This window comes from Pochonia chlamydosporia, chromosome 2 (genome assembly GCF_001653235.2).
Source record: "Pochonia chlamydosporia 170 chromosome 2, whole genome shotgun sequence".
Taxonomy (NCBI): Eukaryota; Fungi; Ascomycota; class Sordariomycetes; order Hypocreales; family Clavicipitaceae; genus Pochonia; species Pochonia chlamydosporia.
The window spans coordinates 5251198-5263370 of record NC_035791.1 but is presented as its reverse complement, the minus strand read 5'-3'; the positions used below and the strand labels follow the sequence as shown (position 1 = coordinate 5263370).

General features: G+C 48.6%; 5 protein-coding genes across 5 annotated transcripts; 3 read left to right on the top strand and 2 right to left on the bottom strand.

Annotated features, from left to right (window-relative positions):
* Positions 1 to 3092: 3092 nt before the first annotated feature.
* On the top strand, positions 3093 to 3487 carry VFPPC_03630 (fungal hydrophobin domain-containing protein; the record flags this gene model as incomplete). The annotated part of the gene is made up of 3 exons (XM_018283110.1): positions 3093 to 3246; positions 3298 to 3383; positions 3446 to 3487. 3 exons carry the CDS (start codon positions 3093 to 3095, stop codon positions 3485 to 3487), a joined length of 282 nt encoding a protein of 93 aa, XP_018147847.1.
* Positions 3488 to 3964: 477 nt separating this feature from the next.
* Positions 3965 to 5536, bottom strand: VFPPC_03629 (alpha-1,3-glucanase/mutanase; the record flags this gene model as incomplete). Its single annotated transcript, XM_018283109.1, has 2 exons — positions 3965 to 5338; positions 5393 to 5536. 2 exons carry the CDS (start codon positions 5534 to 5536, stop codon positions 3965 to 3967), a joined length of 1518 nt encoding a protein of 505 aa, XP_018147846.1.
* Positions 5537 to 7507: 1971 nt separating this feature from the next.
* VFPPC_15682 (hypothetical protein) lies at positions 7508 to 7853 on the top strand (the record flags this gene model as incomplete). Its single annotated transcript, XM_018293435.1, has 3 exons — positions 7508 to 7616; positions 7671 to 7770; positions 7823 to 7853. 3 exons carry the CDS (start codon positions 7508 to 7510, stop codon positions 7851 to 7853), a joined length of 240 nt encoding a protein of 79 aa, XP_018147845.1.
* Positions 7854 to 8633: 780 nt separating this feature from the next.
* Positions 8634 to 9080, top strand: VFPPC_03628 (hypothetical protein; the record flags this gene model as incomplete). Its single annotated transcript, XM_018283108.1, has 1 exon — positions 8634 to 9080. One exon carries the CDS (start codon positions 8634 to 8636, stop codon positions 9078 to 9080), a length of 447 nt encoding a protein of 148 aa, XP_018147844.1.
* Positions 9081 to 9310: 230 nt separating this feature from the next.
* Positions 9311 to 10619, bottom strand: VFPPC_03627 (aspartate protease; the record flags this gene model as incomplete). The annotated part of the gene is made up of 2 exons (XM_018283107.1): positions 9311 to 9810; positions 9866 to 10619. 2 exons carry the CDS (start codon positions 10617 to 10619, stop codon positions 9311 to 9313), a joined length of 1254 nt encoding a protein of 417 aa, XP_018147843.1.
* Between the last annotated feature and the right edge of the window lie 1554 nt (positions 10620 to 12173).

The following is a 12173-nucleotide window of genomic DNA, read 5'->3' as shown; positions in this document are numbered from 1 at the left end:
CGTATATATAAAAGTACACCTTGCTGGCAACATATGCTGAGTGTTGCTTGGTAAGGAGTACATCCGCCTTGTTCCCCTTGTTGTTCCTGGCTAGCTATCAAAAGGATGGCATAAGCTAATGAGCGAACTGCATGGCGGAGATAATCAAGCCCCAGACGCCACGTCCAAGAAGATGTTTGGTCATATCCGGGAAGATTACTCTGTAGAGAAGCCGGGGATCTGAACTGAGACATCCGGTTCTTGTACAAATAAGACGGGGCTATCACCTCAGTTCTTAAACCACCATTGGCCATTGGAATGAATAAACTGCATGTGTATGCATAGCTCCCTTAGATACGCGCTGTAGATTATGATTTTGCCATAACTGCCCAATGTATGTCAGAATCCTTGTTAGGAAACACGCGTCTGACAACAGTGCCAAGTGCTTATCCCCTCTCGTTCGTCAGCCCAGACCGGCAGAAGTCTCAATGGGCCTTTTCTTTTCAGTCAAAGAAAATAGTTTGAGGTTCTGTAGCTCTTCTACTTTAGTGCCTTTGGCCTGTGATTCTGGTTGTTGCATTTTGCGGCTGGCTGGGTAGGGTTAAGTTGTTTTGGATGGGGGATCTTTGTCCAGCCTTACTTGATATCTCGGAAACTATTGGATATCGGTAAGTGGGCAGCAGGAGAGATAACTATGCACCTCATCGATAGTTTAACTTTAATGTGGTATTGTGAGAGGGGCAAGTTGAGTGCGAATATTCGATACGCATACTATTCTACTCCACCGGTCATGGTGACTCGCCATTCGACAAATGCACCACTAAATCATTGTGAACGATTAACCACGGTTTTCATGCAGGAGCAAGCATTGCGAAATAGTGTCTCCTCAGTTTCTTGTTTTGGTGGTAAGCTGGATACAGAATGCCTCATTGTTTGCAATTTCTTGCTTGATTGAGCAAAAGCAGGCGACCAGTTCGCTAAGGTGACAACTGAAAGTCTTATCACAGCCCAAAATGGTAGCCAAGAAACGCAGCTCAGCTGGTGAGCCGTGGCTGGAGTTCCGCTGTGTAACTACTCCAAGATCAAGATTGCAGAAGGCTGTGCTGCCGCGTAACTATTGATCATCCCAACATGAAGACTTCGCATCGCAGTGGAACCACGAGGAAGGGAGCGAATGCACCATGATTACCCAGCTGATATACCGTACAACTCTGCCGTCTTGGCATAAGCATGGCGGCTCTTATGGCATGTTGGTTCGACTGGTTATTCTCCAAAATACTGCATAGAGAAGTATCTGAAGCACTCATTCCGGGCAGCTCTCCGATTCTATTACTTCATACGAGTATATTGTAGATGAGGGTGTGATTCAAGCCTCACAATGCATGTTCCTGCCTCAACAGCATGCAAATATTACGTAAACCTGCCATAATTAAATTGTCAGCGTGAGAAATGAGAGACCTAATATGACCAACCCCATCGGACGGCGACACGTATTAGAAACATGAACGTGAGATTATGTATTCCAGCAGCGTGATAATCTGCGTGAGTTGCGTCCGTCACCCGCGACTATCCGATTGTATGGAGAGTGGTTGGAGGATTCTTTAAGTCATGGACGAGGAAACAAAATCGCCAAGCATTCAGCGTGGTCGCCGACTACCCACACGTCAGGACACGTTTAGATGCATGATGAACCTCAATTTGGCGATGATCCGTATATATCAGTTATCATTTTGCTGAATGTAACCTTTGCGTTAGATGTCTGGACAGATCGGGAAGACTGCAGGTTAATACTGCGTCGCAGTTGGCGAATCGAAGAACTGGAATCGATAGTACCATTCTCGGCATAGCTTCATAGTTCTAAAAGAAAGTAGCAGCACATGAAGGCTGTATAGCCACAGGTCCAGGGGTAGGGTCTAGCAGCATTATCACGATGAGTGTTTTTATGCCGAAACTAGATGCATATACCAAGTCCAAACCAGGGAGTTTGTTCAAAACACACTCTTCAGCCCTAGAGATTGGCATTACACGACTTGACGCGATTGATCTTTCATGTAGTGCTCTGTACCAAGGATATGGCTCAGAAAGGTTTGCTCGGAAAACATGGCTAAGTAGTGCAACCTTTGCGTCACCCTCTCAATTCGAAGTGCTTCGGCAAGTGGCGGACAAGGTACCAAACTCGTTGCTTCACAACCAACATGTGCCCAATACGCAGACGAATCATTTCATGGCCACGAATTTGTTTTGTCTCAATTTGAAATGGTGTAAAGTAACAGTGTGTACCGTAAAAAGAACAGTGACACGTCTTTGGTGGACGGATGATATGACATGCCGCTTCACCGTCGAAGAATCATCAAGAGGTCCGTTGCGAAATCACACTGTCACTTCTTGGATTTTGGTGATTTGGATGCATATTGTTGCCCAATGTAACTGAGCCTCTTTAGATTTGATACACCAAGCCGCGTGACTCTACGGGGGGAAATACAAAATACAATCTCAAGAGCCAAGGAGGTGGTGAAGAGCGTTTGTTTCAGCTCGAGGCAAGCTGTATGTCTCGCCACACGATGGTCAGCGAGAAACGATGCATTCTACGTGACTGCTTACCAATCTTTCATATCAGTATCTCATAATAGTTGCAACTTCAGCTGGAAATGAGCCGTATCTACCGAAATAGTAATGTAGATGCTACATCATACCTGGGAGTTGACCACCATGCATCATACCGCCACCTCGGCCCAGCTCAAGAAGCTGGAGACCATATGGGTGTTTGTTCTTAACACTACCTAATCTTGTATGCAAGTGTTCGGGCGGGAACCTGCACTTCGGGATGTGGAGAGATGTCGAGGGTGTAAGTGGATGGCCGTGGCCTCGGCCAAGAAACATGGCATACGCTCACTACGCAGAAAGTGCCGCTGCGGCCACGATACATAGAAAAAAGAAAGTAATAAGAGGGAAGAGGCAAGTAAATTGGTAGTTTTACTGATCGAAAAGTATAAATAAGTGCTCATCTTCCCTTCAAAGCCTCAACTCCTGTTCCTCATCCTCATCAGCCATCGTCCAATCTTGAACTACCATCTCAAACCAACCAAAGCTCCTCCAGTTTCCTAACCATCAAAATGAAGTTCCTCGCTGTTGTCGCTCTCGCCGGTACCGCCATGGCCGTTCCCACCACCACCACTACTACACCAGCTTGCCCAGGCGGCCTGTACAGCTTGCCTAGATGCTGCGCTACGTTTGTCCTTGGCGTCATCGGCCTCGACTGTACCGTTCGTAAGTAATATCAGATTCGAATGTTTCAAAACAAATATTAACCATGAGTAGCATCGAGGACTCCCAACAGCCCAGCAGACCTTCGCAGTGTCTGCAGCGACATCGGCAAGCAAGGCGGTTGCTGCTTCCTTGATCTTGTACGTTGAACTTAACCGTATTGAAGCGAAATCCTTGAGACTGACTGACAAATCAAAACTAGGCGAGCCAGTCACTTGTCTGCACCCCGGTTTCTGCTAACTAAGTTTCGCACCCTTTTGTTTGGGAGTTGACGGTGGTTATGTTGATAGGAGAACCAGACTCTTGACAAGGTGCAACTAAAGGCAGCCATTTAACAAGTTGCCACACAGGTAGTTTCGGCTGGGAACAGTGCTGCGGTAGATACTCTTCTATAGGTGCTTAGTTAGCTAGCCATGCGTTCAAAGAAATGACTACCCAAGAAACCTTTCTTCTGTACCCTTGGTGATCATTGATGGGGTATCTGCATGGCTCCGAGTGACTGAATTGGATAAGCTGTCGTAAGTACGACATGGAACAATTTCAGTAAGGAACTACTTTGGCGCCAACCGTGGACATGACTGTAACTTAAACCGGCGTCAAAGTGATCAATTTCTTAAGCTGTCATATATATAACATAGAATGACTCAGTGCTCAGCACTTATAAACTTCCATCGTAGCTAGCCACGACGTCACCCTCTCACTTATCCAGGACAAATGTTGCCTACGCTGTTGGCGTTGCCTCCGCCGGCGCAACCTGGGCTGGCGCATTTGTAGCCTTCATTCCATTAGGACCGCAAGTGCTCACCTTGAGACCGGCAGAAATGGAAGCATATCCAGCAGGCTGAAGTTCGTCGCCGTCACCAGCAGGAAGGGTACCAACGTATGCGTTGAAATTGTAGATACCACAAGGGCAGTGGTCCAAGACTTCCATACCAGCCTTGCCCTCCAGGACCGAAGAACCACCACGTGTGAGCTTGAAGGAAACCGGACCAGGAGCCATGTCAATGGAGAATTTGGCAGCACCAGCAGGAGCATCTACCGTTTGAGTCTTGCCTCCAGCTGTCATCTCAAGAGATCCCGCTTCCTTCAGCAATGTCACAACAAAGACCTTGTCTTCCATGGTTTCGTATCCATTTGGTCTGCCCTTGAAGTAGTTTCCGCTGGAGTTGTTGGCATCGCCCATGGTGGTATCCGTGGCATCGCAGTCCAGACTCTTGAGGGTAGGACGGAACCAATAAACAATCTTGTCGTCTTTGATGTACGGAGCTGGGTCAGAAGCGCCATCGTGATACGCAGCAATAAAGGGAACGGCCATGTCCAACCAGCCATTGTGGGGGAAGCCATACACCCATTTGGAGTTTCCATCGTCACCGTGAGGACTGTCCAAGCGACCAATGTAGTGGCTCTCACCGTAGTCGTTCCAGGTCACCATTTCGAGGAAGCGAGGCTGTAGCTTGAGAATCTCCTGCCACCGGTCGTACCAGAGGAAGTCTCCCGGGAACACCCAGTTCTTGGAGTAGGGAACCTCGGCGCCAAAGTGCGTAGAGAACCAGGGTGAGACAGGGGCGATGTAGGGCTTTCCAGCAAGAGCCTTGTTATAGGCATTGTCACCATCCTGGACACTGACATTGGCACCGGGGCTGGGTGCTTTGTTGTTGCCATTGTTGTCCCAGCCCATCCAGTTCAACGCGCCGTCTATGGCACTGAAATCGGTGCCTTGCTCGGGGTGGAAGTTTGGCGCCCAGAAGACATCAACTCCTGCGGCTTGTCGAAGAGCACTGACATCTAAACCGTCACCCGCGAATGACGATGCGAACACCTTGTTGTCGACCTTGAGCTGTGCTGGCTTGGAGCCATACGTCGCAATCATTTGGCCAACGCGGGAGGCTTCATTGGTGTGGAACCAGTTAAAGTCGAAGGAAATAAAAACCTTCATGTCGTTATTGGCAGCCGATTCATATGCAAGCTGGAGTTGCGCGTCGGTATACGGATCAACACCAATGTTCAGAGCGAAAGCGTCGATGCCAGCAGCTTTGGCTCGCTTCATGTCGGCATCATAATCGGCTGCGCTGGTACGGGCGCCGACAATACCAATCTAGCACCCTGTGTAAGTATATGAAGACCGTAGATCCAGGAATTGGTTACTTACCATGAAATGACAGAAAACAAGGTTTGTGCCTGCATCTTGGCGAGCAGAGATGATGTTGGAATCAGCTCGTCGCACTGTTGCGGCATCTGGCGTCGTGAACAACGCTGCCGCCGTGAGGAGACGGAGAAGCTTTTGCAATTGCATATTGTTGTCTTATCCAGCTATGGTTGTCTTATTGAACACTGGACTGAATCCTTTTGACTCGAATTTCTCGACTACATCTTTCCTGGAATCCAAGCTCTCTTTATACTCCGCGATTGAAGCTTGAATTCAGGGTTGAGATATCCCCAGACTCTACGGGATTTTTCCTAGATTAGATCAAAGCCACGGGTTCAACCGAAAATTTTGGCGACTTGTTCGACGCATTTCGACTTGGTTGTTTCATCGCGCAACTAGAGTGCTCAGGTGGAAGTAAGTTGTGCTGAATTTGCCGTGAAACTGGCAACGATCATCCGAGCCATTGCTACGTTTGATGGCCGACTGGTACGACGAAAGGATGGCTGCGCTGATCTTTTCTAAATCCTGGGGAAACGTGGAGAAGAAATACTTGGACAAGCGCCGAAGGAAGCTCCGGCTGTAAGGACAACTTTCATGGAAGTCTCGCCGATCCGCACTGAGCCGTAATATAGCACCGGGTTTCGCTTAAATTTTGAGGAGTAATTGAGAAGATTGGTTCTGGAAGTTTGGGCAGGAATTTACGCGTTGTTCGGTCCTATTGTTGACGGCAGTTATATTTTCCTGTGGTAGCTTTGCAGAATAAAGTTGCATGCAGCTACATGCTTGCCAATTATCACGAGACCTGTTGTGATAATCGGCACGTATGGGCGTTACAGAGAATGCGATTCGACATATTCGGCCTTTCCAACGAGTCTAGTTTCTAGGTTACTACCGGAGTCGGCAACTTTGCAATCAGGTTGTTTGTTGCTCAACAAGCTCGTCTCGAGAGCAAACAGTGTATCTTAGAGTCCCATGCTTCATGTCAATTCGAGAAGTGAAAGGGAAACTCGTAAAACACCTGGGTGTTTTCTTGACATCGATGTGAATCTATAGCTAGGAGATCAGCATTGATTCATTCATCAAACTTCACAACTCTCACCAAGGCATCGGCATTAACACTTCATTCGCCTGGACTTATGAGAGAGAGGAGTCAAAGCACGCTACCAAAGCTGGAACCACAAACATGGAAAAGATCAGCACTTAACTCCTGAGGTCGTTTCAAAAGCGCAAAAAGATGGACCGATTCGTGGGATAATTTTTCGTTAGAACTCAAGAGAAAACTGCGCTCAGATTGCTGTATCGAGACTTCAATGTTATTAATATGCTGATGGACCTGTTTGTCTGTCCGAGGGCAAGGTCAATGTGGCCGCAGCTATGTCCCAGTGGCGCACTCCTTGGCTTTGTTTGACTTTGGAGCACATGTCTGTGAACTCTGAGATTTTACAGCAGCCAGAAGCCGCAGTGCGAAATGTGAGCCCAATTCAACTGGCGCAATCCATTGTCGGAAATTGACCTTGCGTAATGCCTTCAACTGCCGTCCTCCCAAGGAACCTCATGCATCTCGCTGCACAATGACCATCACCACAGCCCCGATCTTCGATAAGCGAACGGATTTACATTCGTCCCAGATCAGAAGACGCTCGGAGCCGCAGGAATTGATCTCAGTGGACGTATTCCTCAGGTCCGGTGTGGATGAATCCAAGTTTTGTGTGGAGAACTCAGCTGGAATGCGGCGGAATGACGTATCCTCCCACACCATCAGGGCCTTGATGTCATGGAACGAAACCAGTAGACAAACAGAACTGATTCGCTGATTCCAAGGTATCGCAGCGGAGACGTCCTATGTTTAACTTTTGCTGTACCGTGTCGTAGCAGTGAGCTTTGGTTAGCCACCCGATCTATCCACAGCTGAATGGTGATCAGGATGATTGGATTGGGCAAACCAAGCTTTTGGGGAATCTGATGTGGAGGAGGGAAGACGTCACTTCTTATGAGGGGAAGAGTGGTAGCAAGTATAAAATACGGCTTGTCCTGGTTGTAAAGGAGAATTATTCTACCAAACATATTATGACCTACACTCTCATTGCTTAATTACACAAACACACACAACTATACATCATGGATTTCGTCAAGAAGGCCGCCGAGGGCATCAAGGGCAATTCTGGTGAGAACAAGGCCCAGGGTCAGCCTGCACAGGGCGGAGAGCAGCAGGACTACGTCGACAAGGGTAATTGCTTCACGTTCCATGGTGTGAGTGAGCATTAAAGCTGACCATTTGTAGCTTTCGGCATGGCGGCGGGCAAGAGTGGCCACAACATCGATCGCAACACCCAAGAGAAGATCACTGATGCCGGTCGAGGCGCGTACGAGAAGGCGACCGGGTGAGTTGACATGGTATCACAAGATGCTTGAATCGGGCTAACTGTGTAACAGGAGCAAGGTCAACCCCAAGATCTCCAACTAGACTGGGTGTCGGGGATCGCTTGTCATGACAGATTTTTAAACAGTTTATGAACAAAATGTAGTTATGTCTTAATAATGAGAACGTTACCAACTGAAGATTCATGCGCACCACCTCTATTACCGAATGCCACAAGACTACTTCCGCCACGGCCCCTCTATCTTGTCTGGATGGGAACGTCGAGTTGTTCGTCGAGAGTAAATGTCCAGTATCTGGAAAGCATGTTATAGTCATACGCAAGTAGAGGCGATTGCACAGCTGATAAACCACCCTCCTGGCCATGGCAGCTTGCTGATGCTACTTCAACCCCTTGGAGAGCTCATTTGCTATTGAACAGACACAGCGACGATATCTGCCCAGCAGACCAGTTGCAATCTCAAAGTAGACTGTACTTACTACTAAGCCCCCAGTATTCCCTACTATCATGACTTCGCACTTGCACGATTCAATTGCTTTGGTATCCTTTCGAGCCTGCTTCTAACTAGCCTCTCCACCTTATGGAAAGTAGTCACACTTTGGGACTCACAAGTTGATGAAACCTTGCTGAGGCAAAGCCAGCCTCCAGCGATCGAGTCCCAAGGATGTGGCGCAAGCTTATGGAGCAGCTATGTAAGACAGACTGAGCCCGTAAGCAGCGATTTCGGACAAGTGCCGCAGGGCGACACATTGCCGCCCGACTCCTCTTTGTGATACAAAATAAGGTTAACATTAGTTGAACAAAAGCTCAAATCTACACCCTCACTCAACCTGTCTAGACCCCGAAATCAGATACCAGACGTCACGATGCCTGGCTTCACACTTACAAAAGACTACGTCCGCAAGGCATTCGCCCACTTGGGAGAAGTAAACGACATTGAACACCGCAAAAAGTTTCTCACGGAATACATTGTCCCCAATGTCACATGGACATGTACCGGCAACGCCCACTCATTAGCAGGGACGAGATACACCCTCAAAGACCACGAAGACGCAACCTTTAACCGACTGGGGAAGAAGCTCAAGGGACCCATCAAATTCACTGCAACGAGAGTAATTGTTGATGCGGAAGCGGAGGAAGATGGGTGGTGGTGTACCGTGGAGACAAAAGGCGAGGCTACGAGGACGACGGGGGAAGCATATGACAATGAGTATGTTTGGCTCATGCGATGGAATGATGAGGGGAAGATTGTTGAGATACGAAGCTATTTCGATACTTTGCTTTCGGAACAGGTGTTGCTGGGTCCAGATTGAAGGCACACAACATTATGGCAGGCACACGAACAATCCGGAAACATGTCGAAATGTCAGACCAGACTCAGAGCAGTGAGTATGAAACAAATCTCAATTTATAGACATATATATACACTTTTGCCAACATCTTTATGTTCATGGTATCATGAGTCTCAGTCCCCTGCAAGCCGCGAATACAGCAACACTACGATATATCCATACCAACATCGCATACAGTCTGCCATCTCCATTTAAGCCTTCTTGGGACCCCAGCCAAGACGGTTGCCACCAGCATCAAAGACAACAAGAGCGGCCTTCAGTGCAATATCGCCAAAGATGTTGAGACCAATCTGGCCACTGGCCTGGATGCCACCAAAGCAAGTCGAGCTGCCTTCCTCGATAGGCGCATAGTTGACGATAGTGCCTGGGATGGTGATCTTGGTCTTGCCAACGCCAAAGCTAAAGTCAGGGAGCTTGGAGCTGCAGTCGAAAACGTAACCGCCCTGCTGCTGGTCCTGCTTGGCGCCCTGAACCTTGGAGTAGTAATCGTCGACGATCTTGTCGTCGATGAGAAGAAGGGTGGTGCCCGTGTCGGCAATGCCCTGAATCTCAGAGGACTGCAGGTCTCCATCGCCGACGGCATAACCGGAGGCAGTGAAGCCCCAGAATCCTTGGCTGCTGTCGACGTCGGTGTATGCAATATCGCCACTGTGCTCGGAGTCGTCGATGTAACCGAAGTTGTAGGTACCATCTAATCACGCTATTAGTTACATGGATATGCTATTGTTTAAACAGACAGTACTTACCGGCGGCGTGCTTCAGGTTAGCAGTGAAGAGAGGAGCCTTAAGGCTGCCCTTGATGTTGGAGAACCACGTCTTTTGTTGCTCAGGCTTAACAGTGTTGATCTGATCGAATGCTAGACCCAAGAGGCCAGACATTTGAGGAGATCCCTTGGTGAACTGGTCGGATACAGTCTTGGCAGACTCAACAGCTTGCTGCTTAACGGTCAATCCACCGATGGTAACCTGGTCGAGGTAGACATCACCGTTGCAGCTGCTACCATCGCCGTACTTGATGTTCCAGGTAGCGCCGTCGACCTGCTTAGCAGAAGAGCTGGACTTGATGTCGTAAATCTTCTGACCGTTAACTTGGGTCTTTGGCGTCTCGCTGCTGAAGACCCAGAGATCACTTGAGCCCGTATCAAAGTCGAGGAACAACTTCTGGGGAGGTGTGCCGATATCGACTTCAGCGAGGTACTCCAGGTCTCCTTCACCGGGAGGAGGCTTGGCAGGATCGGAGCCTGTACCGTTGCCGTTACCCTGGCGCTTCTCCAGTCCGAGACTCTTCTCGATGCGTGTAATGACGGAAGCAAGATCGTTGGGCAAAGGAACGTTGTACTTGTTGTACGCCTTGGCGAGAGCAAGAGGGCCGTTGGGCTTGAAGTGCTTGTTGTGGACGGCGTTTACTGTAAACGTTTGGCTTTGGCCTGCTGCAGGTAGAGCAGCGGCAAAGTTGCCAGCCACAGCGAGAGAGGCAATGAAGGCTCCGAAGGTTTGCATCGTGAATATCTGCAGGGGATGTTACTTGTCCAGGATTGGAGAGATGGGATGAGACAATTCTTCTAGATCTCGGAAGCACGGACGATGGCTTCAATTTATAACTTGAAACCGAGAGCCCATTATTTGGTCGTAACGATGACCCATATCACATACTGGGAATACTATCCACACCATCTCCACGTCTTCGGAACGCCTCTACACTATCTTACTACAACCAGCTCGTTATGTCGCATCATAAGAGCCCATGATAATACCGAAATGGAAGCTCGGTTCCCAAGTGACCTGACCGCTTTAAGACAAGAAAGGAAGTTCACCCCAAAGATCGTCATATCGTTGCACTCTACGCCGTGCCTGGAGGTCAAACGCCTCACGGCTAGTTTACGCAGGTCACCAAGCTGTAACGGCATTCATACCTCATTGGTGCGGTGGCCGCCGAAGTAAAACCAAGAATAAGAAAACATCACTGGTCAACACAAAGGCTTTGCATGAGCCTGCAATTTAGACGCTAACCGCCGATCTTGGGGTAGTAGTCGGTGTTGGATGAGGGTCAGACGGACAAAATGACTGCAACGACTTGAGCTGAATGAATGCTCACGATAGGAGACCCTGAGTTAATGCTAACAAAGGGACGTGGTGCCTGGACTTGCAAGAGGAGGGTGTTTACTCTTCCAGAACGAGCCACTAGAGCGCTGCAGAACGAGAAGCGAGAAAGCCACTGCCGATCGTATCGAACAAATGCGCCAAGCAAAAGGTCCTCGAGCATCTAATTCGGTGACAGTTGGAGATGGTGCGATCTGGCTGAGTGTCTATCAAGGGGTAAGACAAGCCGGTTTATGGTTCCTGACTGGGCCAACATGTAAAACTTACGGCATGAGCAATGCTATCAAAGGACGACAATGACATGGGATTGGGTCCGCCATGCGCCGCAATCGCCGGCACTAACTGACGATCTCTCCACCATTTGGTTCCGTGTTAGCCGTTTGACCAGGGCCCTTTGGCGAGGCCACTGAAAGCGAACTATGAGTGACAGGAACATGTGCATTTTTGTTGGTCCTGGAATAGATTCAAGGAATAAGATGGGAAGTTGGCCGGTTGTGGCGGCATCTTGATCGCCATCACGAGTTGTGAATGGACGGTTAGAAAGACAAAGTTTCTGCAGACTCTGAAGGTGCAGCCACGAAAGCTGTTGGAACCCCCTGATGGTTAGAATGTAAAGGCTGCATCTTGTGCCACTTTGTGGAGAATACTGGGCTTGTTCGCCGTCTTTGATCTGTGTGAGGCTTTTGTCTTAGTTTAAGAAGCTTACTCGAGAGCTTGTCGGCCACCATGCTTATTCTAACCAGCAATACTCTTATCCGCGGTAAAAAATACCCCAGATAGTCTTTTAAATATTTACAAGATTAAAATATGTATCAATGCCAAGAAGTTAGTTCACAGTTTCCGTTCGTGACAGGTCTTGGCCATGCGGCTGCAAAATCGCCTGCCTTTTATGGATCGGCATCATCCGAACCGAATTCGGGTTTCGCACGCTGCAATACCACTTAACCAAGGATC